The sequence below is a fragment of the Columba livia genome, chromosome 14 (genome assembly GCF_036013475.1).
Source record: "Columba livia isolate bColLiv1 breed racing homer chromosome 14, bColLiv1.pat.W.v2, whole genome shotgun sequence".
NCBI lineage: Eukaryota > Metazoa > Chordata > Aves > Columbiformes > Columbidae > Columba > Columba livia.
Genome location: NC_088615.1, coordinates 16,992,542 through 17,020,485, shown reverse-complemented (window position 1 = coordinate 17,020,485; position 27,944 = coordinate 16,992,542). Strand labels below are relative to the sequence as shown.

Genomic DNA, 27,944 nt, shown 5'->3' with positions numbered 1-27,944 from the left:
CCTACACCAGTTTTAACCCCTTTTTCTGCCCCACAATCTCATGATTTTTAAGCTGTATTAACAGAGTCCTCTTCTGCTTCCAACTGGTAGCAATTTGTTGCACATCTGCAGAGACTTGCCTTGATTTTCTCTTCGTTAGCCTGTTAATGAGGGAACAGTAGACCATATTCTAGCTCTTTTTTTTTTTTTTTTTTTTTTCTTTCGCACACTGGTTTATAATCACCTTTGCAAGGAGTCTTTCTCTGTGAGGATGGGAAGAGGATGCTACATGAGTGCTCTTCACCTATAATGGTAGAGATGCAAAGGCCGCCAGCTTCACTGGTGCCATCCTGACAGTCCACATGGGAGTGGAGCATCTCCCATGTGAGGAAAGGCTGAGGGAGCTGGGGCTCTGGAGCTGGACAAGAGGACACTGAGGGGTGACTCATTCATGGGGATCAATATGGAAAGGGGGAGTGTCAGGAGGATGGAGCCAGGCTCTTCTCGGTGACAACCAATGGAAGGACAAGGGGCAATGGGTGCAAACTGGAACACAGGGGGTTCCACTTAAATTTGAGAAGAAACTTGTTCCTGGTGAGGGTGTCAGAGCCTGGCCCAGGCTGCCCAGGGGGGTTGTGGAGTCTCCTTCTGTGCAGACATTCCAACCCGCCTGGACACCTTCCTGTGTAACCTCATCTGGGTGTTCCTGCTCCATGGGGGGATTGCACTGGATGAGCTTTCCAGGGCCCTTCAACCCCTGACATTCTGGGATTCTGTGGCCTTCCCCATCCTCACAGCACAGACGCTGCCTTTATGACAGTGGCAAGGTTTGAACACACTGGTCAGTGAAGGGAACTGGTCTCTGCAGGAGCATCCTTTCCAGATGTGCTCTGCAGCTGCATCAAGCTGGTCTCACCCAGATTCATCCTTCAGCCGAAATGGTTGGAGCCAAGACAACACTTTCGTCAAAGCATTTCCTGCAACAGCAAAAGCAACATTGTGGCAGAAGGCAAAAAAATGCAGCTTCTTTCCAAAATAATCTTATTTTGTCTAGTTTTTTAAATTACAAACAAACAAAATATGTCTCTGGGAAGATAAAACTTATTGAAAAGGAGAAAAAAAAACCCTGAACCTCACCATTTTTATTTTTCATTGACAAGCTGGCTAAGAGGCCTGGTAAAAAGAAGTGATCTCATGCTATCTAGACAAAGAAAAAGTCGCTTTCTTTTGACCAGGTATAGAAATGCCTGATCTTTTCTTTGAAAAATCTTCACTTTAGTTTTCCTCATGTATAACATTAATTTCTTCTTCTCCTCCTTTTGTTTTCTTCCTTCTGCTCCTGGAACCTCTCTTTCTGCTCTTTAACCCTTTATCAGGTGGTAAGTGCAGTCATTCTAGTGTTTTGCTTTCAAGCACTGGCATTTAGCTTGTTTTTTCTGTGTAAAGAAAAAGATGTTTGTTTGTCTGAATTCCTAAGTGGTTGTGCAGTGTCCTTCACTACTTAGCAACCTATTCACAGCTGATATGCGTCACATGAAATTCTCCTTGTGTAAAGAAACCTCCATAACTGCAGTGTACCTGGGATTGTGTGGCTTGATCACTCACCCCTTTTTTGTTAAAATGCTGTCATGGTATTGTATATCCCTTTTTATTTTATTGCCTTTTTTAATATCATGTGTGTGTTTCAGTGTTTTACTGTGCGTTGCCATGGAGTAGGAAATTCCTTTGGTTAGGAGAGGATGTTTGAGGTGTCTGTGTAAAGGGGCAGTTCCCTACAGCAGTGTCTCCATAATGAGCCAGTTCACCATTCCAGCAGTGACACTTACGTATGCTGAGTTCAGGGTTGAAAGTAAAGAGACTGGCTTTAAAATATGAGGTTTGCACCTGGCCACACTGGCTTTCTGCCTTAGTACTGTTGATTTCCTACCACAAGTGTACTCAGACCCTACTTCCAGAAAACTTAATGTCTTCAAAATGAGACACTATATTTTCATAGAATCACATGGAGCTGATGTTTGAAAGCCAGCAGTCACCAACAAACAATATGAGCCTTTTAATACCATCCAGGTTGCGGCAACTCTCTACCATGGTCTGCTGGTGCTGTTTGAGCTTCAAGAGATCTTATGGCAAAGTAAATACTCCTCTGTTCCGTCTCTGTCCTTTGGAGACAAAGCTTTGGGATGTCTCCTTTTCAGTGGTCAATGTTATCCCTCCTGGTTCAGAACTGCTGGCCCTGGAAGGACAGTAACAAATCAGCATCTCTCTACTACCAGTTCTCATGTTTGCATTTTGGTACTTGAGCAAAGCCCCACTTCTGGAGTCACATTGTAATGTGACAAGCTTTAGCTTTTCTTCAAAAAGCAGACCAGCAGCTCTCATGGCCACTGAACCAAGCCTGAAAATGGGATCCCTGGAAGCTCCTGACTCCACTGTCCATCACTGTTAATCTTACAAACTCTGTGATAAAACTCTAAGCCAAGCTCATGGTTTGGTGTTAGCAGTGCTGCACTTGGAGAGCTGAAGAGCTCTGAGAAATGCGCAGTCACTGGCAGCACCTGCAGAGTGACTCTAGGCTACAGCCTGGAGTTTTCTGGAGCTGGGTAGGGCCACCCAGGACACTTCAGGACATGGTCTGCCATCATCTTGAGTGAGTCAGCTCAGCAGCAGATGGCTGGGACCCAGAGGAGGCAAGAACCCAACTGTAAACAGGGGAGTTACTCTGGGCTGAATCAATGGGATGACAGGATCAGCCCTGTCTACCCACCATCAAATCAATCTCATCATTCCTGATTTATTCTTATGCACTCTAACCACCGCTGTGCACCTTGTCTCTGCATCTCTTAATTCTCTTGTACTACCTGCACCCATACACTTCCGTCCACCCATTTCCATGCAGTCTCTACTATCCATCTAACTATCCATCCCTTCTCATCTATTTAATCCACTGTTCACTCACTGTCTCTCCATCCTAGCACACCATGGTGCTGGCTGATTGTCCCACAGTGATTTCTAATGCTTTGCTGCATGGCCTGGAGCAAGCAAAGATGGGATGAAGTTCTTGTCTGCCACAGGGACATATCAGGACTAGTAGCTACATGTGGCTGTGAAGCAGCCTTGCTGGCTTGTTCTGTTTCTGGTAAGTGACTGATGCACCACAAAAAAGCAGAATGGCCAGAAAAGAAGCTGCATTTCCCTACCCAGAGGTCCCAGTTCAGCAGGGGCCGTAGAACATCTGAACACTGAGCTTTGCAGTGTGCAGATACATTCTCCTGAATATTATGCCCACATGTGATGATCTTGCTGAATCAGCAAGAAGGCCCACTGCATAAAGCGGCACCCACTGAGCCCTCGTAGTTGTGCTTTCAAGAGTTGGTCCTGGGATTCCGCGTACTTGCTGAATGCTGTTCCAGTGTGGGAAAGCTCAGGTAGTCCCTGGTGCTGATGACTGATAATGAGGCACTTGTGATCACAGAACTGTTTCCTTGCAAGTGTTGATCTAGTGAAGCTGAATTCCGTGTTTTGGAGCTTCTGCTTTTTGCTTTCTCTATTCAGCGGGTGTCAATTCGGAGGCAGTTGCAATGCTTTGGAGTTGAGTGGCTGGCTCCAGCCCATGTCTCAAAGCAGGAAGCTGAAGTGTTAAGATATTGTTGACTTGAGGATGTATTGCATCTGAGCCACCCCAGCATCCCGTGCTCAGTCCTGCTGACAGCCAGCCTGAATCCTGCCCCTGACTCTACAGCTTTGGCAACATGTCCAACAAGCTGATTCACAGTATTAGCATTCTTGCTGGAGCTTTCTCATCACCTCTTCTGGTTGTCAGAGAAAGGGTATGTTTCCATCCTTCTCAATTCCTCAGCAATTAGCTGCTTTCCACAGTGTGGCTGCTGGCTCAGTTTGGGCTCAAGAGAAAGAGACAGGTCACAGAATAAAACACAAGACATCCCCTGTGATTAAAGTATGTCCTGGACACAATATGCAAGAAATCCAAAGCAGCACCTGTGAGGCCAGTAACATGTGCCACTTTATCTCACTGTATCCACCCACTTCCTAAAATGTACTGGTCTCTGCATTCATTGCTGGATCACAGCAACAAGATCTCTGCAGGCAGAGAGGCCTGTGCTGTGCGCTCTGTTTTCCTGCAGGGGTAGAAGTGATCACCTTTGGTGCCTCAAGGTCTCAGGCAATGTACCTCCCTCGCCTCCAAACTCCCTCCCTCATAGAGGCTCATCACTGTATTTTCTATGTGCTCTCTCACGCTTCTCCTGTTCTCCATCCACACACCATTGTGCTGCTGGATTTTTATTTTTTGCTGTAATTCATGGGCCAGCAAGTACACAAATCCCCCTTTGCTGAAAAAACTGGCATGTCTGCAGGTTTCCCCATGGCTCTCCTGCAGCTCCTCACCCACTGAGCTGGCAGAGCCTCCAGCTTTGGGGTCCAGTCGTGGGCATCAGCCGTGGGGCTGCCCTGCAAGAAAACAAAGACAGCTGAGTCTTGTGTTGTGTCCCCAGGCACTGCACATTTGTAACAGTGCTTTATTCCTCTTTCCCCTGATCTCACAACAGTGCCATCTCATCTGGAGCTGGCACCAACAGGAGGCATAATTAAGAGTATCGGACAAAGCGGCTCAAAGGCAGCGCCGGCTCCCTGTGTAGTCTGCACACACAGAGGGCATCTGTGGGGTGGGCCATGGTGGGCTAATCCCAGGGCCTCACTCTTTTCTCATGCTTTCACTTGAGAAGATGCTAGGTCATCTGTTGTGCATGTTTATGGACAGAGGTTTCTGGTATCCGCATCTTTCAAGAGGTTATTTTCTTGCATGGAGGATGTATCTCACCCTGCACCTCCTACCTCACCTCTAGCAGCTTCATCCCCTCCCAGTGACCCAGAGAGGCCCTTCTTCTTCCTCAATGAATCTCTAAGCAGGGCCCTGGCTCTGCTGTTCTTGGCATCTTCCCAGGTCCTCCTGGATGGCCACCCTGTCAGTACACTGGTGCAAAGCCCATCCAGTGTCAGAATGCCATTGGGATCCTTAGGACCGCTGCATTCTTCTCACTAATTCCATTGTCCACTCCATGTGATGTCACCGTGGGGTTTGTGCTTTGGGGCTTCACTCCATGGTCTGAAGGCTGCAATATGACATGGCGCTAGATATGCCTATCTTTCCTTCATGATATCAGACTCCTTTTTCTGAACGCTACATTTCCTACTGACTCCTCCACCCCCCTGCTCCCGTCCTTTGGAGAGGTAGAATTGCAGGGTGAGGCTTGGAGAAAAGCTGCCTGCCTCCAGCCCCTTGACTCTCGCAGGCTGAGAAAGTGACTCACCTGGTTGTGGTTGAGAGGGAAAGATTTTGGGAAGACAGATGCCAGAGACTGATATCAAAGATGCCAGATGGCCTGAAGTGTTATATCTGCGCCAAATAGTCTTGGCATTAGTTGGTGATGACTGGGTGAAGTTCTCTCAGTGTACGTGTATTGCCTTCACAGGCCACAGCATTCAAGTTCACACAGTACCAGTAGCCAGATCATCTCTCTTCGTAATGGCAACTAAAAATATTGGTTTCCATGAAGGACAAGTCATTGCTCAATCCTGGCTGTGTTCAGGTGCTGACATATCACGCTCATACAATTTTACATGGAACAAGCTTGGAGGTTCATCCATTTTTTTTGCGCTTTTCTTGACTTTTGAAGCACAGACCCTGTACCAAGACCAACCTAGAGACCAGAGGAAAGTTTGGAGCAAGGGCTGGAGAGGTTATTTTCAGGTGGTTTATCTCCACTGTTAAAAAGGAGGTCATTTGAAATATTTGGATACTGGCATGAGCAAATAAAGCAAAAAGCACAGTACAAAAGACCTCCTTCCAGTTTTGAGCTCTTGGGGCAAACCCAGGGTTCACCTCTGCTTATAAAATTGTTCTTTAAAAGACACTCTGATTCAAGTCAATACTCTCCACAAATGTAATGAGCTGCTTCTTTTCCTTACAGAATATTGGCAAAAAGATGTCGTGTCAACAGTTCATAGCAAACCTGGATGGGCTGAATGATGGGAAGGACTTTGCAAAGGATTTGCTGAAGGTAACGTGATATAAATAGACAGTGGGATGCCATCATCATTATTATAGTGCCACCTAGTCCTGCTGGGACACCCTGAGCCCTTGAATCAGCATTTTCCAGTGCACAATTGTTTCAATAGGAGAACTGTAACCCACACGAATTGCTTCTACTAACTTGCAGGGAGCCACCAGCAGTGGCTCTGTTCCCTGTTGGAGTTTTAACCAGATTTGTGTTGTATCTGCACTCAGAACGCACCAGGGCTCCCTTTCCCTCGGGTAGCTCTGTGATACATCAGACAATGCACAAAGCAAGGTATCCCCCCCCAGTATGACCACCTGGCACTGATACTGTTTTCTGCCTTCGCTTCCATGTAACTAGACGTAGTGCTCCAATACAGCTAGTTCATTACCACGGGAGATTGGTTAAACACCCCAAAGAGAGTATTTTCTCTTTCCATGCAGTTTAACACCATCACCACTGTCTGCACCTGCTGCAGGTCCAGCAACCTGATCTGGGTTTTGCTGTGTGGAAGGAGTGTCAGCACCACATCAGGGGCGTCACACTGAGCTTTAGACAACACCCCCCCTGCCTCCCAGCAGACCTCACCCCACCCTACTACTCGGTACCTTCAGGGCCACCTCCACATTCTGGTTTCCTAGCCCATCCCTGCTTCTTTCCGAGCCTCCCAGGGAAGCCACTGGAATTTTGCACAGGAGGAACTGGAAAAGCTGATCCCTAAGGTCATTCATCCCTCCTCTGCTTATCAGGGCAGCACTCAAACCTCCACTGTCCCTTTCCCCTAGTTGAGACATTGGAGGTGCCTTGGCATACCCCAGAGTCCTTTATCATCTTTGTGTAGGCCAGGATGACCCAGGACTAGATGCAGCACCCAGGATTAGTTAAAAGTTTCCTGTGCAGGTTGCCAAGCAAGGCTGGCTGCCAGACCCGTCTACTGCTGACGTGTCCAGTCCAATACCTGGTATGGCACATAGACAGAAAAGGGTCTATCAGGACAGCAGTTGTCCTGCTCACTGGTGAATACTCCTCCAGGAGAGTTCAGCAGGGAAGGTATCTCTTCAAGAACACAGGAAGGGTGTGGAGGAGATTATCTCCACAACCCAGACATGTCTTCCACAAGAAATACATCTAATACCGTGTTCTTGTTTCAGACACTATATAACTCCATCAAGAATGAGAAGCTGGAATGGGCCATGTAAGTATATGTTAAGCATTTGAGAGATAGTGTGTCTTTGAAAGTAGCTGACAGGTCCCGAGTCATGTTTTTAGCCCCCCAGAAGCTCCCAGAACATTTCCTGCCAGGCTCTCAAGCACTGAAGACCCTCCTGTAGGCAAGGTGGGTTTATTTATGGCTTAGACACAAAAGCACACAGGGAGGTTGGTGGCAGTCTGTGGACAGTGGCTCCACAAGCATATTCTAATGGGAGTGCCCTCTTTTTTTGCTACTACACCTATAAAATACTGGTCCCTCTTCAGGTGCTTCAGAGGTCTTTGCAGAAGGAGCTCAACATCTGGGGTTATTTTAGTCACTGAGACTTTCCATCTCTTCCACATAGTTCCTCCTGGAAAAAGTATCAGACAATTGCTCAAGCTGGAACAGATCTTGTGAGATCTCCACTCCAGCTTTCTCCTCAAAGTATGGTCAACATTGAATTCAGACCAGGATGCTCAGGGCTTCTGTTCAGTTTGATCTTGAAAACCTCCAAGGATAGAAAACCCACAGCCTTTCTGGATCCACGAACCAATGCTTAATTATTCTGAGAGTGACATTTTTTTCTTATGCTCTGTTGGTCTGACTTACGCCCACTGCCTCTTGTTCTCTTGCTGTGCACTGTAGTGAAGACCCTGGCTTTGTCTTCTCGATAACCTCCTCACACATGTTGGAAGGCTGCCATGAGGTCCCCAAAAGCCATCTCTTCTCTAGGTTGGACAAGTCCAGTTCCCTTAGTCATTTCTTATATTGCAAGTGCTCCAGCCCCCAGGCATCTTGGTGGGAACTCTCTCCACCTTGTTGATGCCCTTTCCTGTATTGGGGCCCAATACTGTTTCCTCTGTTTAGATAGGATATGCACAGTAGAGGAGGATGGTCACTTCTCTTGGCCTCCTCACTGTGCCACTGTTACACAGCCCAGAACAGTTTTGGCTTCTGTTTCTGCCAGGACACACTGGCTGGCTCCTGTTCAACCTACTGTTCACCAGGAGCCCCATGGCCTTTGCTGCAGAGCTGCTTCCCAATCAGTCAGCCCCAGCCAACCCTTCTGCAGGCCCACTCCACACCACTGCAGTACTGGGGTGCTGCATTTAGTGAGGCTCCGGTCTCTCTGAGCGGTGGCTCAGTACCTCTTATTTTTTATGTCATCCACAAACTCCATGAGATGTACTCCATCTCCTCCTCCAGATCATCATTTTTTATCTTGAAACAAGCTGGGAAGAACAGGCCTCCACTACAGGTTCATTCAATACCTTCCTCAGCCTTCTTCCCCTGCTCTGCTACCCACCCCCTGCCCACAGTACAGGCCAGGACTGTCATTGAGGGGTCCACTGTGCTCCCCAGCCCCAATATCTCCCCCCTGCTCACAGTGGATATTTCCTTTCTTCCCCTTCCCCTTCCCCTTCCCCTTCCCTTCCCTTCCCCTTTCCTTCCCCTTCCCCTTCCCCTTCCCCTTCCCCTTCCCCTTCCCCTTCCCCTTCCCCTTCCCCTTCCCCTTCCCCTTCCCCTTCCCCTTCCCCTTCCCCTTCCCCTTCCCCTTCCCTTTCTCCAGAGGATCGTGGGACTTATCAGGACCTTCTGGGCCATTAGCTCCATCACCTGCTGTTCTCCTCATATTGTCCTGGATAGAAAAGTATCTGGAGATGGTTCAGTCCTCCCTCCCCAGTGCCAGCGGTGCCTTGAGAGCAGCAGTGCTTGCTGTGGGCCAGTGTCTCCTTCGGAAGGGACACAGCCAGCCAGTGACCCTGGAAGGGCAGTGGTTTCTTTGTAAGTCACGTAGCACAGATTTCACTTTTAGAATAATCTTGTGTGGCATCTGTGTGAGAGGAAAGCCGCAATACCAGCTCTGCAGCGGAGACCTAGTTGGTGGGTGGACGTAGTCACAAGAGGGAGCTCTGTAGTTTATGTAAGAGGAGTTCAGCAGAAGTGCATCTGCTGCTGGATGCGGGCAGTGGTTACACAACGCTGCCGGCACATGCTCCCCAGCTCGGACACATCTGAGGAGTGTTGGCCCCGGGGTCCCGCTGCAGCGGTGCAGTCCCAGTCAGCAGCATCCAGCCCCCCTCCTGCCCTCCTCCACCCACCCTGCTTGTCTTCTTGCAACCCCTCATTCACCCCGTGCTGGCCCAGGACCTGCCTTGCTGCAGGATGTCCTGTTTGGTTGCAGATAGACAGGCTGCAACACCAGAGACCTCTCAGCTCATCTGCCATGGGACAGATGCTCCCTGACAAGGGGCACCTGGTTTTCTTTCAGAGACATGGCACTGAGTTGTAAGCTTGCACAGGCAACACTCTCTTCTCCCTGCTCACCTCTGCCTCCTGTCCTTGTCCATCCCAAGGAGTGAAATGCCATTGCTCACAAAGCCCGATAGGCCAGGCAGGTACATGGCCAGCACCCCAGCAGCAAGCAGGACCTCAGAGGGGTCCCTCTGGTGCAGCTCGGAGAAGTGAGCCCCACAAACTCCCCACCCAGGCGCGGTGCCTGGGCCCCAGGACTCCTGTGGCTGCTGAGTGCTGAGCAATCATCCTTCTGTTCCAAGAGGTGTCTGATGCTTTGGTCATCTACTGGCTGCAGGTAGAGAAGTGTGGTATTTTACTGCCTGCATCCCAGCTAGTGGATTCATCCTTGGGTCCCTTCTCAGCTGAGGTTTGGTCCCAATCTAATCTGCAACCTAAGGGGACCATTCATACCATTTAGACATTGGCATGTATCATACAGGGCAGAAATTCCCTATTTGCTCTCCCTCTTTATTGTCCCAGGAACATTGGGGAAACATCGGTTCCCATACTAGTTCTAGTTTCTATGGACCAGAGTAGGTTTTACTCCAATCAGAAAGAGGCAGGCTTGGTGAAGTTGGTGGACATTTCCCTAAGCTGCTCAGCCCTGGCTTTCCAGAGTCCAGGACCAGGAGATCTGTGAGGAGAGGCAATTTTTTAAGGAAATTACAAACATTTCTTGCTCTCTGCTGGCCCACCCTGAGGACACAAATGGGGAGTTAACATATAACCTATTCCACGATTTGTGTTTTTTTGATCAAGTGGCCAATCTCCCTAATGTCTGTAGAGCTTTTGTTCCTCTGTGATGCAGAGGACATTCCTTCAGTATTTAGGAGGCCCCAGGGCCTCTCAGAGGTTGAGAAACTCTGGTGATACCTGGCAAAGTCTTCCTTAAGCTCTGATTTTAGAGCACAGAATTGGAGACTGTTCTCATGAAATGCTCATAGTCCTCAGCAATGGTGTGTCTGCAGATTCCTGGGGCTCAGACAAGCAACCATTCTCTTACCTTCTTGAGTAACATCACAGTGGAACCACTGGGACAGTTACCGGCCACCCACCCTCCTCCCAGCTATGTCCAGATCACCACCATTGACATACTCTGAGTATATAGTCCCAATATCAGCCTAACTTTTCTTTCTATGGCTAGTCTTGTAATAAATAACTCCCTTTAAAACCAAAGCAGATAGAGTACGCTGTAACTCAACCCACATGTCTTCCACTCAGTCTCTTCTCTGACTTTGTTTCCAAGTGATGAGGACGAGTTGAGGAAATCCCTGTCGGAGCTGGTAGATGACAAATTCGGAGCCAGTGCGAAGAAAGTGACAAGGATTGTTGACAGCAGCAACCCCTTCCTGGACATCCCCCAAGCACTGAACGCGGTCACCTACAAGCACGGTGTCCTCACGCGCAAAACCCATGCAGACATGGATGGGAAGAGAAGTACGTGTTAATGGGACAGGAGGAGATGTGCCCCAGGGAGTACCAGAGCCTTACCCTACCCTTCTGGTTCTTCTGCCGAAGGCATTTCCTCACCACATCCTAGGGAACACAAGAGAAAGCCCCAGATCCATAAGTGCCAGGGCAGAGGGAAAGGAGGGTTTTTTGAGGCATTTGTAGACAAGAATGTTTTCAGGAGGCCTCAGTCTTCCATTCTCACTTCTAAGGAACTTAACAGTGCATGTCCCATACAAACAGACCTGGCCTTCCATGCTGTTCATGACCATAACCACACTCTGAGCAATGATGTGAGGTTGGTTCTACAGCAGCTGTCCACCACAGCCCTGACCCTGGGGACAGTCTGGTCTTCAGAGCTTTTTTCCTTTCCATATTCTGCCATGTGCTGAAAACAGCCACCATGTCCTGTCTGGGCAACAGGATGCCTTATAGCTCTGCTGTCAGCATTTGGGACTACAAGAAAGATAAAGGAAAATATATGTAGGAACTGTTAATAAACAGAGATTAATGTAATCTTGAATAACCCCATTTTGCTAATGGATATGATTGGCCCAGTCACTGCAGCTGATTAAAAGTCTTGCATAGAAATTACGATCAAAGGCCTTCCAGCATTTTCTTAATAGCCCATACCTGGAGGATCAGCTGTCTTGTGGTGCAGTAGATGGCTCCCCTCACCTCCAGCTTCCAGCAAGCTCTCTGCCCCCAGGTCCATCAAGACAGCTGGTGGTAATGCTCCTTATTCAGTGGAACAGAAGCTGCTTTATCCACTGTATGTCTGCCTAACTCATCTGAAGCAGAGGAGCTCAGGCAATGTCTCTGCTCCTCAAGTATTTAGTCCAAAGAACATGAACCTGGGTTTGGAAGAGCAGAGACTTCCTGCACGTGTCCATTGGTTCTCCTACACCAGCTCCTCTCTGGTTTTGACCTGCTTGTGTCCATGCTGGGAGGCTGCATCCCCCAGCCCGTGTCTCTCAAATGAATGTCCCTGCAGACAAGCTACTGATAAGCAGTATGAGGTGTGGGCATCAGTGCATGCCTGTGACGGGTCAGGGCAAGGGTTGGTCTTGCAAGAAATGTGAAAGTCAAGCAGCACTGGCAGAAGCGGACATGTATAATTAAATGTTCTTCCTTTTTTTAGCTCCCAGAGGAAGAAGAGGTTGGAAGAAATTTTATGCTGTGCTTAAAGGGACCGTCCTTTATTTACAAAAGGTAACCATGATGGACTATCCCTTTCATACTGTCTCCAAAGCAGTCGTGCTGTCCTGAGCAGGAGACCCATAGATGCAAGTAGAGATGAATCCATGTCCTGACGCATGTATGGCCATCTCCAGAGCTCCTCCAGAGACCAGTATACAGAACTGAAGTATGCCCTCGTCTTTGGTGTTAAGGGCACTATTCACGGCCTCAAAAAGGGGTCATACAGGAAGAAACATGAAAGAGGGAACACTGAGGCAAGATTTCTGTAGAAGTGTCCCAGCAAGTAGGAGCTATTGGGGAGGATGAATGAACAGATGGTAATGAATAGGTGAAATAGGATGTTAGTGAAAAATGCAATAGAAAGTTGAAGGTGCAGAGCATCAGACAAGTCTTACCCTGTTTATTGTTTTATGTGCTAGCATAGATCTGATTATGAGCAGCAACTTCACTGAGTCTGTATGGACCATGCTTAAAGCATTTCATCTTCTTTAGGACCTTGCTGAGCTGGGTGCTTCCATGGGTTGCCAAGCAACACTTTCTGCCTCCCTTAATCTGTGTTCTGCAGAGTTTTCTCCAGCTCCCCAGTTCTGTCAGTCTCTAGTCAACACAAGTCTAAATCCCAAGTCCCCATGAGAGGGAAAGTCACCATGGAAGAGCTTCCCTGCATGCTGTAGCATTCAGCTCTCGGCCTTTCGAGACACTTGTATGCTGGGAGGATTTTCATGGATAGCCTTTTCTGTGGGAAGATCCAAGAAGCTTGGATAGGGCCTGGCTTGGATGTCAGTATGAGCCAGCCAGGGGTGCCAAATGTTCATCGATGCAGCAGCATAACCCACTGAACTAGGTCTGAACCACCTTAGTAGCAGATGCCTGCAGTAACCCATTGAACTCACCTTGCTGGAACAGCACTCCCTGTGGGTAGATGTTCCTGTGTATTGCAGTATTATCTCCAAAGCAATGAGAGTAAACAAACATTGGATTATATAAGAAAGGCGGAAAGATCCTCAAGGCAGCACGGAAATATGACTCAGAGCTTGTAGCACACCCCAATGATTCTCATATTTTGCCAGATCCTATGGCACATGTCTCAAAGCCAACAGAAATCTGGCAGCAGCCAATGGTAATTTGCGGAATGGGTTGCCCTTGGCCAAGTGGTATTTTTACAGCCTTGCCTCTGTATCTTGTGGCTGAAGGAAGCTGCAGCACACAGGAGAGCCCAGATCATCTCCAGCCCTCTAAGTGTGATGTTCGTCAAGTCAGTGGCACTTGGCTTACATCTCAATCTCTTGTCTCGTTACAAGTCTCCACATGGAGTCCACTGAAGAGGTCCTCAGGTTGACCATGAGTGACGCGTGAGGATTTAACTTGTACAGAGCTGCCATGGGCATTTAATTTTATGATAGTTTTTCTATGGAAAAAAAAAAAAAAAAGGCATTTTCATCAAAATCACAGGCACCATTTGGATCTAAATGGATTTTTCACCAAGGGCTTCTAGAGTATGTCCCTTGGGATGAGTCTGATGAGGGGGTATATATTTGGAATGAAATACACTTTCAGAACAGAATTTTCTTCCCGTGCTGGACTAAAATCCAGTTTACTGAAGATTTTCTTGGCTGCTTGGGCAGCGCTGGGAGGAGTCATAAAGCTGACACTAAGTGTCACTGCTGCTGATGGGACAGAGGGGCTGGGTTTTCTTTGTTGTACAAGGGCTGGCAGCAGTAACCATCCAGACTGTTGTGTTAACATACTTCATTATGTTAGTACTAGGTGATTATAAAGAGAGTGAGGATGTGATTGACATGACAGTTAGAAGAACAATGTTCTTATCTAGATGACTTTCAGGAGCACATGGTTAAGAGGCTGAGGGCATTCTTTACAGACAGAGACTGAAGAATAAAAACGCCTAAGTTTTGGGTAGCTTATGAAAATGTCTGATAAACAACAGCTGTGACTGATGTGTAATTAGCAGGGGGGACCGGAACTGTCAAGGGTGCCCCAAAGAAGCAACACTTGGAACAACAACAAAATGAACATGAGGAAACATTTGGGCAAAGGATTTGAGCGAAGAGGAGTTTCTTAGTCATGAGCTGCTGCCAGACTGTATAAGGTCCTCTTTAGAGGATTCCTTGGGCTGGGATTGGCTATAGGCAGTGTCTATCAGGCTTGCCAGAGACAGCACAGGAGGACGAGACCACAAAGTCCTTGCCCTACCACTTCTGAACTTTCCCAGCGCTGCAACAGTGTGGATAAACCTGTCCTGCTGATTTTTAGTGCCATTTATTGCCTATGGGGTGGCTTACAAAACAAGAGAATTGTACAATACAGGAAGGAAATGGTGTGCCAGCCTCCCAAGCTCTCAGCAGAAGATGCCTGCAGATAAACATAAGGTAGAACCTGGCTTGAGTACAAATCCCTGGGAGAAGATTTTCTGATGTGACGATAGAGGATAAAGTACCTGCTTCCAGACCCACCTGACACCATGGAGCACAGGTTCAGCCTGTTCTGGTTTTTTTTTCGTAGACCAAAGGATCTAGGCTTTAATAGGAAATTTCCGTAAGTTTAATAGGAAACTCTGCTCAATTTGGTTTTGGGGAGCAAGCTGAGTAGAAATAGGAGTGAGAGAGAGAGGGAAGGAGACAGGGAAGGAGGGCCCGGGGAAACGTGTATAGAAAGGAGGAATGGCCAGATACAGAGAGAGATGGATGTAAGATAAGCAGAGGAGTGGGTGGGTAGGTGAACAGGTGGAAGTCAGTCAGTTAGACACAATTCAGGCAGCAGCCATAAACCTTCTGATGTAGAGATGTCACATGTCACTGAATTGCCACTGTTAATGGCTGGATTTGTGTGTTCTAGCTTAGTCTGCTGAAGCATTTGCTTGATCCCCTAAAGGGATGCAGCACAGTCTTGAGGAAGAAATGCAGGCTTGGGAGGAGGGCACAGCTCTCCTGCACTCCAATCCGGACTGGGCACTGACTCACTCTATGACCTTTGCCAACTTACTTCACCTCTGTGAAATGGCGATAATAACCTTTAATCACCACACATGGAGGGGTGTTGAGAGGAACGATGGAGAGCTATAAACCATGAGGTGCTTTTACATGGAAGTACTGGAAAGGGTGCAGGCCCTCCCGCAGGGTCTGCCCTCACAGTCCCCAACCATGAAGTAGTTCCCAGGGCATGGATGCTGTCCTGTGCAGGCCGGCCCCTGCTTTGGAGGGCCAAATTAATGACCACACTGTAAAGGGGGCAGTGGTTAGTTTTCCTCATTAAATGGTTTATTTAGGCTAGTGGATGTGAGCTGAAGAAAAGGAAAAAGAGGAAAACCCACTCACAAGTTGGAGAATTAGGAATCTCTGTAGCTCCATGTCCATATTTACATCACTGTTCAAGGCTGGTGCTGAGGGAGGAGGGCAGCAGGACCAATACGCTGGGCTCTCCCACTCCATCCAGGTGCCCTACAAAGGCAGGCATAAGAGATGGATGCCTTTTCTTGACAAAACAAGTTCATATTAATTGTGGATCTCCCAGCATGCTTGCAGGGGTGGGAAGTGGGGGAGCTGGGTCTCAGAAGAATGAACAAAGACACCATGGAGCACTGCCATGGCAGATGCTAAGCCCAAGCAAGGGGGTGGTTATGTATGTTTAAGCAGAGCCTTTGTGCAGACAGGAGGGGCACATGAACAGGGAATCTGTCTACACCATTAGCATTAAAAGCTGAAAGCAAATGAAATTAATTTAGAGGGATTCTGAAACAAAGCATCCACACCTGGGCTCAATTCCTGCAGAAAATGTCATCAAAACAGACCCTGAAAATTGTGACTCCAACATCCCAGAGAAACAAGAGAATAATAAACACGTCACCATTCAAGGGCCGGGGTCTAAGGTTAACTGAAATAGTGTGGCACAGCACACTTTGCCCATTTCCCAGTGACAAGTACCTGTATGAACGGTGCAGTACACATAAGATGAAAATTCAACAGCTCTATGACACCAAATTAACCCTTCTGCCAGGAAATGTGTAGCAGGATAACACCATGGAAAGGGTGAGAGTAAGGTTAGCAGTACTGTAGCGTGGAGAAAACTTTACCCAGAGTTCCTCAAAATATGAAACAGTGACAGAAGATGAGGGAAAGGCTGAGGTGTTAAATACTTTCTTCACCTCAGTCTTTAATAGTAAGACCAGTTGTGCTTCAGGTACACACCCCCCTGAGCTGGAAGACGGGTACAGGGAGCAGAATGAAGCTCCAATAATCCAAGGGGAAATGGTTGGCAACCTGCTACATCACTTAAACACACACAGGTCTATGGGGTCAGACGGGATCCACCCAAGGGTGCTGAGGGAGCTGGCAGAGGTGATCACAAAGCCACTTTCAATTATTTATCAGCAATCCTGGCTCACTGGGGAGGTCCCAGTTGACTGGAAGTTGGTGAATATGACGCCCATCTACAAGGGCCAGAAGGAGGATCCAGGGAATTCCAGGCCTGTCAGTTTGACCTCCGTGCCAGGGAAGGTCATGGAGCAGATCATCATGAGTGCCATCACGTGGCATGTGCAAGACAAACAAGTGATCAGGCCCAGACAACATGGATTTGTGAAAGGCAGGTCCTGCTTCACCAACCTGAGCTCCTTCTATGACAAGGTGACCTGCTTAGTGGATGAGGGAAAGGCTGTGGATGTTGTGTTCTTAGACTTCAGTAAAGCCTTTGACACCATATCCCACAGCATCTCCCAGAGAAGCTGCAGCTCATGGCCTGGATGTCTGTACTCTTCACTGGGTAATGAACTGGCTGGAGGGCCAGGACCAAAGAGGTGTGGTGAATGGAGCCAAATCCAGTTGGTGGCCAGTCATGAGTGGTGGTCCCCAGGGCTCAGTACTGGGGCCAGTTCTGTTTAATCTCTTTATTGATGATCTGGACAAGGGGATTGAATGCACCTTCAGTGAGTTTGCAGATGACATAAGTTAGGTGGGAGTGCTGATCTGCTGGAGGGTGGCAAGGTGCTACAGAGGGATCTGAACCCGCTTGATCAATGGGCTGAGGCCAATTGTCTGAGGTTCAACAAGGCCAAGCACCAGGTTCTATACTTGGGTCACAACAACCCCATGAACACCGCAGGATCAAGGAAGAGAGGCTGGAAAAGGACCTGAGGGTGTTGATCAACAGTAGGTGAACATGAGCCAGTGTGTGCTCAAGTGGCCAAAAAGGCCAACAGCATCCTGGCGTGCATCAAGAATAGTGTGGCCAGCAGGACTAGAGAAGTGATCATTCCACTGTACTGGACACTGGTGAGGCCCCACCTTGAATATTGTATTCAATTCTGTGGCCCTCGCCACAGGAAAGCCCTTGAGGTGCTGGAGAGAGTACAGAGGAAGGTGACAAGGCTGGTGAGGGGCTGGAGCACAAGTGTGATGGGAGCGGCTGAGGGACCTGGGGGGTTCAGCTGGAGAACAGGAGCTGAGGGGAGACCTTCTGAAAGGCAATGAGATTATGCTACACAGTGTAGCCTACACTACGGTGTAAGTGCTGTGATGGCCCCAGCTCTGTGTGCAAGGCATCATACAGCCTTGGAGCTGTTTGAAGAGACCTCCCAGAGATCTCCCAGCATCAGCAGCCGTACATTTCATTGTGACTATCACAACACAAGCATTAATATAAGCTTCCTGGCAAAGCTGGTCCATGCAGAATTGAGCCTCCAGCACCTGCACTCCTGCAAACACAGCATGTTTCCACCAGCCAGGAGGCAGAAGGTAGAGAGAACCTGCTTGATGCAACCTTACATTGATTTACTGGGTCCACTGTTAGAAGATTTAGCTTTTTCTTACATGTACATTGATGTCTGTGAGCCTGACATCACAGTGAGATTTATTCAAACTCAAAGAGCTTCAGCCTTGGAAAAATATCCAGAACTGAAAGTTTCTCTACAATAAATGAGGCCTGAGCAGCAATGTCTTCTTCAAACAACTACTGCTCTCCAAGTGGGGTAACATATTAGGTCCTCATCAGGCAAAGTATTGTTTTTCCTTTGTTAAAAGACTAATAATCCATTCCACTGGCAGCTGAAGTCACCACTGGAAAGGTCATCTATACTGCTGCACAGTGCAGCACATCTGAATGTCATCATGAAGGCAGGGTGCCTGCAGCATCCACCCCTTCATCTGATGGAAAGCCATGGCTTTTCTTTGGGGTTCACCCTTAAGAAGGCAGTTACGTGAGCCAGAACCCCATGCCAGACATTTCTGGACTGTTGACCCCATGGTATGTCTTTGCACAAGGCCAAGAATCACATAACTGGTGAACACAGTATTGCAACCACGCTCCCAGACAGGATGATTGCTCCAAAAAAGGAGGGAAGGAAAGGCCTCAGAAGCTTATTTCTCATCAGCATGGGGGTTTCTGGGTGATCCACATCCATGGTCTGCGAAATGCTGGTCCCCGATGCTCTAAAGAGCAACAGGAGGGAGACCTTTCTGACCCTACACCAGCCTTACTGAGCAGGGTTAGCAACCAGGAGACTGTAGCATGGCTTTTCCCTGAATGGCTGGATTTGTACCACCAGGACACAGGAAAAAACACATCTTTTTGCAAATCTGCAGAACAGACCAAGCTCTAGCTTGAAACCTGAGAAAGGTCTGGGACGCATAGACCACCACCATCAGAGAGAGCTGCCCGTGTGCTGATAGCCAAGGACAGTCAAGGAAAGCAAAACATAAGAGCAGATTAGACCTGTAGGTTTGCACTGTAATCCACGGGGCAAGCCAGTCCCTTCCAGAGACACCCTGTCCTGACATGGTCTCTAACATGTTCAGCAGTGGTAGGGTGGTTGTTTGTTTTAGCCAGGGCCAGGTTTTCTTACATCCACCTATCCATGCATGCATCCATCCATCCATCTGTCTGTTCTTCCATCGCATCAGCCGGCTGGACCAGCTGTTGAGTTGGCAAGGGTGCAGAGTGGGAGGGAGGGTATAACTTTTAAGTGGCTGGGAGCTCAGTCACTGGGAAAACAAAGAGTAAACACAGGGTTGATTGAAGTCCTTTTTTTCCTAAAACGTGCTGTGCCAGATCATCCTTTTGGAATCCCATGTTCAGTATTTTCTATCTGTTCACAAAACATACATATATAGCTTTGCTACATTCCCTACTTACATGAAATTGTCCTTCAGTGGAGAAAGTAAGACAGGAATACATGGAATGCTCCTGCGATTTGCAAGTGCCAGTGTAATGAATTACATGACAGACCATGCCAAAGGGGCACACGAATTAAAGAGAGACCGAGCATGGTTCAGGTGGGCCATGCTCCATCTGAAAACACCTGCACAGAGCTGCATTGGCTGCAGGAATGCTGCTGTCCCAGGGCTGCCCAAGATGGTGCAAAACCTGAGCCCGGATCCTCCAGCACTCAGAGCTCCAATGCCAGGGCAGGCGCTCACTGATACTTGTCGACCACCAGGAATTGCATCCAGGCTTGAGCTTCACATGAAGCTCTGTAGAAACCTGACCCTGTTTCGTGCCTTACCCCAGAGCCTCAGGCATGTGCTGTGTCATAGTTAACTATTGATAATTATGTTTAAAACTTTCATCTCCTTCTTCACATCTTCTCAGTGAATTTAATGATGGAAGAAGTTGCCAGATGTTAATTATTGTCATTATCAGCTCCTAGCATTTACTGTACAAACCGGTGCTTTTCCTCGTCTCAGCACTCTGCGATTATAGCAGAGAGAGAAAGGCAGGTTCATTAAAGTAACCCGCAAATGTTAGTGTTGTCATTATCCAATTAACATTCCTCTTCACAGGATGAATATAAACCTGACAAAGACCTCTCTGAAGTGGATCTGAAAAATGCCATCCGTGTACACCACGCCTTAGCCACAAAAGCCTCTGACTACAGTAAGAAGTCCAACGTGCTCAAGCTGAAGACAGCTGACTGGAGAGTCTTCCTCTTCCAGGCCCCGTAAGTAGCAGCTCATCCCGCAGAGCCTGGGCAGGCAGCCTGACCTCCAGCCACCACCGGACTCCCTCTGACCTGGCCAGACCAACACACGCATTTGGAGACAAACCCGGGGGCATGAAGGTGCTCAGCAGGAGGGCTCAGGTTGAGGTCTGTGTGGCTGTGCGAAGGACTTGGTCACAGTTTCTATAATACTTGTCACTCTTTGTAGCTGTGTATCAGTCCTGGAGATCCTTTCTCATCTGTCACCAAGATGGGCTGAGCAGGATGTGCTGGGATGTAAAGGGCTGAGTAAAGGCCTCTCCTTATTATATTTTGTTGTCAGTCTGTGGAAGGGAGAACATCTATGTGGTGAGCTGATGGTTCCATCATCAGCTTTTTATGGGGAAACTGTCTAAATCTCATTAAAGAAGTCTCCCCAGTTAGGACAAATGTTCTTTCTTCCTTAGCCTGTTGCAGAGGAAAGCTGCTCTGCTAATAAGTGTCAAGTGTGATTGAGTCATCTTCAGTCAGATGTTTTTCTTGCCTCCTGCTCAGATAGGTGGCATTGTCTGTAAGCTGGGCTGGGGTACTAATGTCAAGCTACAGCCTGAACTCTGAATTTGTTCAGTGAAAACCCAGTTGAAGGCTAGGGGAGAACAGTGCCTGAACAGATCTGATCGGGGTAGCATCCCATGAATGGCACGAATGAGGGGTCCACCCAGCTCCATGGGACCTCTGTTGTGTGCCTCTCACTCTCCAAAGAGGAGGACATCCTTGGCCCTTTCCACAGTGCTACATCTCCCCAGCTCCAAGGAATGCAAACAGAGTTGACGAGGAAGGCAGGACTGCCAGGGCTTCAAGAGGCAGACATCCCTGAAATCATTAGGGCACTGAAGCTAAAGAAAAGATAAATCATTAGGGCACTGTAGAGGAGCCAATTAACCAGTGATTCCCTCTGTTCACAACCCAGGGTGGCACAGAAATGGCTTCAAAGCAAGGCCACTGATGTCCCTCCTGAGAGCAGGTGGCTCTGGGGCTGTTCTTAGTTGGCTGGTCATGGGTCAGGAACATTTACAGACGTCCTCTCTCTTTTCCCCTTCTCCATAACAGAAGTAAGGAAGAAATGCTCTCCTGGATCCTGAGAATCAACCTTGTTGCTGCCATTTTCTCTGCCCCAGCCTTCCCAGCTGCAATCTGCTCCATGAAGAAGTTCTGCCGCCCGCTCCTGCCTTCATCCATGACCAAGCTGTGCCAGGTAACGTGTGAAAGAAGGAGCAATGAGGAGTGCCCAGCACTCAGCCAGCCCCTCAGCAGGCTGAGCCCATCTGTATCTCCCCCACCTCCTGCCTGACAGACACATTCGGGTGCTCAGGGCAGGAACAGGGGAGTGAAGTGGGCAACTTGGACAGACCGTGGTAAATCCTGGTGTCTGGCCAATGCTTCCTTTGCAATGGCTGTAAAGCAGCCCTATGCTCACACACCTGCCTGTATGTCTGTTGATTCTGGCTTGTTTATTGTTCCTTGCCCATCACATCCTACCACCCTTCTGTTGCTGGGGTTGAAACAGCTGGCGCTACTGAGCCCAACAGCTGGCAACGGCCCTGGTTTATTTTACAGCATGGCACCCAGAGGTGGTGCTTTGTTGTTTCTCAGGCCAAAATGCCACAGACAAAGGGGGAGGCTGAGTCCCACTCGATGGGAAAGGCTTTCTGGAAGTGAGGGGGCATGGGGCACCAGTCTGTGGCTGCCTAACCAAGAACAACCCGCAGCTGCCATCCAAACAGCAGCTTTTGTTTGCACTGTCCAGGGAAAGCCCAACGTGCCTTAGCACCTACAACAAGTAGGGACACGCTGCCACTGGCCCTCAGCAAAGGGGTCAACAGCCGAGAATGTCAGGGGAGAGGTACAGCCCCTATCTGCTGAACCAGATGTAGCCAGATGTGGCCTTTCTCAGAGCCCAGTACTTTTATCTCAAAAAAGAGCAGGATGAGCAGCTCTTGGAACGTTGCTTGTTCTGCCTGGCTGTTAAAGGATGCAGAGCTTTTTGTGTTTCTGATGCTGAAGACGCCCAGGTGGCAGAGAAATCCACTCCTGGCACTTGTGATATATCCGTTATTGATCTTACCTGTGTTTCAGATGCTCCTTATCAGATGAATCTGTGAATATGGTGCACACCTTTGGGTCCAGCACAGTAGCTAAGCTTATGTCCTTGCAGAGGCAGATCCCACATCAACAGGAAGGCAGTGCACTTGGGTGTTGCGCTCCTACATGTTAATACCTGACATGTTTCTCTCGGCAGGAGGAACAGCTGAGGTCTCATGAAAATAAAATGAAGCAGATTGCAGATGAATTAGCAGAGCATAAATTACATCCTGTAGAGAAGAGCCTCAAGTCAAAAGAGGCTGAGGAATACAGACTTAAAGAACATTACCTAATATTTGAGGTAAAGGAACTTTCATATTTTCTGTGATAAATGATACTTTGGCTGATTGAAGAGAACTAAGAACTCTGGAGTGGATGCTGTGAGCCTGGGAGAGCGTGAAAGGAGGGAGAAGGATGGGGGTTCACAAGCTGGATGAGTGTCTTGGGGCAGCAGAAAACCTCACTGTTTTGCACTGAAGCTGAAAAAAAAAGAGAAATCAGATATTTCCTTCAGATATTTCCTCTGCTCTGTGATTTCTATCCAGAGAAGGGGAAAACTGATGAGAGACATAAAATCCTCCTTCACTGTGCCAAAACTGAACATTTCCTCATGTCCCAAGTAAGACAGTGGTTCCATTCTCAATGCTCATCAGTCTTTTTCAGCAACATTAATAAAAAACTAAGGGAACCACTGGGAGAATTAATATTGTTTTGCTGCAACCGTTTCTGTAAATAAAGCCCAAAACGGCATTAAGGCTGATTAGAGACTTTTTGAAGATGCATGTAGATAAGTTTAAATTCTCTGCAAAATCTAAGAAGCATTTAATTGTGGCAGAAATAGGGTATTTTGTTCCACTGAGAGCTGGGCAGAAAGCGTGATTTCTGCCACAGAGGTGTCAGTGGGAAGGGACTGCTGGAGGCCTCTGGTCCTCCTTCCAGGCGCTTGGAATTATTACCAGTATTAGCCCAGGCTGAATGTGTCACTTTGTGGCTGAGTCTCAGAAATTCCCAAGGATGGAAATGTCCCACCTCCTGCATACCAGGGCTGCAGGACCCTTTTGTGTAACACCCAGCCTGATTCTCCAAAGCCAATTTCTGGCTGCTAGTTCCCTGTTTTTGTAGCTGAAATAGTTGCTTGCTGCTGCCTCATGTTTTCCAGACATCTTCTTTTGGTGCCTGCAGAGATGTCTCCATCTGAGCATTTTTCTCTAGGCTGCCTTTTTAGTCTGCAAAGAGATGTTGGCACTTTCAGAGCATAATTCATCTCATCTCTCTTATAAGATGTGCTCTAGAAATGCTTGTTTCTCTGTGCTGACAAAGAAGTGAATATAGGCTGCCTTTGAGATGTTAGGGGAAAGGACTAGGATATTACACAAGCCTGTAAAAAGAGGTTCCATGCAGCCTTGGAATAAAGGTGCCAGGCAGAAAGGAGATGCAGTGGGGTCGTAACTTAGCAGTAACAATTGAATCACTGGATGGAAACAAGGGCAAGCAGTAGCATTTGAATCAATCAAGGGGAACTCCTAAATCAGTAAGGAGCAGATCGGTCGGTCTGGTTTTGTCTACAATATCCACCTTATACAATCAGAGTGGCAGTCAAGACCAGTAAAAGCAACTGGAGCATCTTGCACAACCCTTGCCCTTCTCGTCAAGCCTTCCAACAATGGGTTGATCAGTCTTTGCAGGCTTTGTGCAGACCGGGCATTGTGCTGTGGTTAAACAGCACTTGTTGGGTGTGATTAGTGAGATCCTGATGATACAGGATGGGTTTTCCTGCAGTAGCAGATGACATTGCCTCTGCTTTCCATGCATGCCATGGCCTGTCCCTGTTCCAAGGCTCTCTGCTCTGTTCCCTCTTTCCCTGCAGAAAAGCCGCTACGAGACATACATCAACCTGCTGTGCATGAAGATAAAAGTCGGGACAGATGACCTGGAGCGAATTGAAACCAGTTTCTTCAAGGTGGAAGCTGATGACATTACTTTGCGGAAGACACATTCGAGCCCTTCCTTGAGCCAAGGGCACATGTCTATCAGCTGTAAGACGGAAAAGGACATTTTAGAGCAGAACACTTAACAAGGAATATGCGCATAAGGGGATGAACTGTTGATGTTTTGCGCTCCTGGACTAGATCAATGAGCACAATTTTACCTAGGAAATTACATGAACAAAACCGTAGATGTGTATGACACGGTGACTGCTCTAGTGAAAGAAATCAAAGAAGCTTTAGTTGACACTCTCTGGAAATGCTCTGGCATTTCAGCATCATAGACACGCCATTTCTTCTTCATTCCCAACAACACCAGTGGCTTTTCTTTCCCTCCTACTGCAGCCTGCAAAATAAGGGAATGTGCTGGTTCTCCAGGTTGCTCTTTTTTCCACCAGCCCTTTGTCTCCTTCTTCTTCTCTCCCTGGAGTCCCCACCAGCTCACGTCCACAGTTCCCAGAAGTGCAGGAAACTCAGCTGAGACAGCGGTCTGTGGCAGCACCAGCACTCCCAGAGAAGGACACAGAGCTGCAGGGAGCACGTCCGTCCCCCGAGAGGAGCACCGGTCAGCACGTCGTGATAGGATGGGTGTCACGAGCTCGTCACCGAGAAAATGAGAGGCGTCTTCAGTGCAGCATGTGGGAACATCATCTGCCCATGGCAGAAAAGGCTTGAAGTGCCCTCTGTCACCTTATCCTTTTTATATATATATATATATATATATACATATGAATATATATAAATAAATATATATATATATATAAGGAAACTTAAACGTGGGTTTTTAACCTCAGTGCGCAAGTGAAGGCAAGCTGTCTGGGGAAGGCACTAGGGACTGTGGAGGGTCTGACCAGCACGTCAGGATGATTTATAAAACGCAGTAGCCTGCGTTTCATTTTTTTGTTTGTTTTGCTTTGTTTTTTTCTCTCTCTCTCATTTTATTTTACTCCAATGGAAATCCCACCAGGCTTTGCTGTGCAACATCTCTCTCCTGTTCCTGCTTGTTCAGACAAACTGGCCAAGTGGCTGCGTGTTTAGCATCCCTGGCATCCGCCACCCTGGGTTCAAGGCACAATTGGAGCTGTGCTTCAGATCCGGCTGAACCTTTGTGTGCAGGAGTGATTCTCCCTGCCCATCAATGTTGTACTTCATTTTGCGACGCATATGCTTTTAAGCGGGGAATTGTGTTTCTGTTCCTTTCTGCTGTCTGTGGTCCAATGATTTACTGTTGTGCTAGAAGTGATTCCTCTACATTTCAATGCCGCAACTGTCCTCCCACTCTTTATTTATTTATCTCACTGTTTGGTTTGGTTCTTTATCTCAGATTGTTTTTCTTTCCCCCAGGTGCATTCACAGTAATCAAGTTCCAGTTTTGAAGGATCTTGTAGCTGCTAATTACAGTCATTTGTGGTTTATATTTTGCAGCATTTTTTTAAACAAACAAAATAAGATTTATTGGGACCTTCGAAGTTTGAGAGCGTATGGACTACTGTTTTCCATGATGGTTCATGATACTGAAAACCTCTGTCCAACTTTGTCACCTCTTCTTTTATCTCTGTTTCTTTGTACAGTTTGATAGTTTATTTGAAATGATGCACTAAGACTCATGTAGAAAAGAATAACAATAAAGCTGAATCTGTTGGTAAAGAGAATTGGTCTGAAATACAGTTTCACTGTATGCTGGATTGGTCCCAGACTTCACAGCACTAGATGGCCAGGCCGACACGGATCTCCACCAGCTCCTGCCGCATGAAAACCAGGTTCTTATGGACAGACAGCCCCAGAAAATCGCAATGCCTTTCCACCAGTGGGGTAACAGCCTGCTCATCCTCCTAGGTGCGGAAAGCACTGGCCTGCCCAAGCTCTGGATGGATGGCCCGCCCATGGAGAACACATTCAGGTAGCTCTTCCCTTCACCTGGTGCACCCCAGGTCTGTCTGTCCACTTGCAGCCTAGAGGTTTACGGGAGGAGAACGATCCAACGTATGCATTGGTGGTTGGAGATGTTCTGGGAGCTGTTCACAGAGGAGCCCTTGGCTACACTGAGTGTCATGGCTGTTTGTCCAAGGCGTCGTGTGCTTTGCTGTGTCAGCAACTGTACAGATATCCCTTGCACTGGAGACCTCCAAGATGCTACTACTGCCATGCATGAAGTGCCTGGTGCCCAGACTCACACAGTGCAAGCCTGGAGGAAAGCCAGGCCTGACTCTTGCTCTCCAAAATCCCAAGTAATATCTTGTACCTCAGCCTGTCCTTTCTGACCATCCCTTCCAGGGGGCAGTGACATCTGCAGTGTGTTTGAGGAAGCCACCAAGAGCAGCTCAGGCCCCCATGTTGAAGGCGCCAGTCTGCCATCTTCTGCTGGGAGTAAGTTGTGGTGAAAAATAAGACCTTGCTGGGCAGCAGCAAAGTGCAGCATGACTGCTCTGGGTCTCCAACAGCATCTCCTGACGGTTCTGGCTCAGCCTGACCTTCCTGTCAGGCCCCTTCTCCTGCATGCAGCCTGACACCAAAATCATTTTAGAGGGACTTTTTTTGGGGGGAAGCTTTGCAATCCCAAAGCCAGGATCCAGTGCTCCTCTCCTGCTTGCATCACCCCATCTGTGTCAGCTGAGCAATTCACTCCCTTCTGGGAAGGGCGCCAAAGGCATTGTACATCCAGAACAGACCTGGCAGAAGACTTCCGTGGCTCCCCCACCAGTGAAAGCTGCTGTAAAATATTTACAGCCAAACCCTAGGAATACACATGGCTGCAAATGAAGGGTCTAAAAATAAACCAGCCAGGGAAAAAGGAGACAGATACAGGTTTCCTTCAGAGGCAACTGGAGAGAAAATTGAAGTAGTGTAACTGCCTCCAAATATAGAACGCAATTATGCAAATCAAGGGGCATGGTGAACAAGAAATCACCACAAGGAAGCGTGAGGCTGCCATGGCTCAGAGCTAGCGGTGGCTCACAGACCCTGCAAACCGTGGAGCAGAAAGACGTTCTCCTGTGCAGGCCAGTGATGGGCAAACCCGCAGGGCCTTTCCAAGGGACCTGGAGAGCAGACCATGATGGCGATGCTGGTGTGGATCAGCCACAGTGAGGTTTGGCCACACTGTACTTCTTCAGCTCTGCAGGAGACCCAGGAACGGCAGCCTTCTCGTAATGCAGATGCTGCTGTGTCAGTCCCTGGTGGACTTCTCCATAAACAGAGCTCACCAGCTCACAGACACTGAGGAGAGCTGGGCAGGGAGATAGAGGTGTGTTGGGAACCCAAAGTCACCCAAGCCCCGGGTGAACTCCCACACATGTCCCATGCAGGGGACCAGATGCTCTCTGTTCATTCCTGTCCATCACACCACACTCTATAACCTGCTGCAGGAGGTAAGTTGGGGGACCAACAAAGGCAATGAGGAGTCACAACCTGTCCCAAGAGCAAACAGGAGAGTGGAGAGTTACATGGTCCTGCTGCTTTCACGCAGCAAGACGTGGGGCTGCGCAGAAGTGGGACATGATGTGTCCAAAGGTTACATGGCAAGTGTCATGCAAATCAGGACTTGGCCTTCATCCCCAGTCCTAGACATCTAAGACCTCCTTTGCACATTGCTGTTGACTCACATGGGCCTCGTGGCAGAAGGGCAAGAACCTTCAGCCTTTAACTTTTTGTGAAATCAGTGTTGAGGCGCCTTTATTCAGGGTGAAGTGCCGAGCCCT

General features: G+C 48.1%; 1 protein-coding gene across 7 annotated transcripts in view; it reads left to right on the top strand.

Moving 5' to 3' along the window:
- The window catches only part of PSD2 (pleckstrin and Sec7 domain containing 2), an 80,529-nt gene extending 54,631 nt beyond the window's left edge, over positions 1-25,898 (top strand). For 4 of the 7 annotated variants that reach the window (XM_065030173.1, XM_065030170.1, XM_065030171.1 and 1 more), the window contains 8 exons: positions 5,966-6,056; positions 7,205-7,248; positions 10,790-10,980; positions 12,134-12,204; positions 19,983-20,140; positions 21,230-21,374; positions 22,419-22,562; positions 24,129-25,898. In XM_065030173.1, the coding sequence (XP_064886245.1) occupies positions 5,966-6,056; positions 7,205-7,248; positions 10,790-10,980; positions 12,134-12,204; positions 19,983-20,140; positions 21,230-21,374; positions 22,419-22,562; positions 24,129-24,335 (1,051 nt within the window). In that variant the 3' untranslated portion in view covers positions 24,336-25,898. The remainder of the gene's footprint in view (positions 1-5,965; positions 6,057-7,204; positions 7,249-10,789; positions 10,981-12,133; positions 12,205-19,982; positions 20,141-21,229; positions 21,375-22,418; positions 22,563-24,128) is intronic. The other 3 variants (XM_065030175.1, XM_065030174.1, XM_065030176.1) reach the window with 1 other exon arrangement.
- Positions 25,899-27,944: the final 2,046 nt, after the last annotated feature.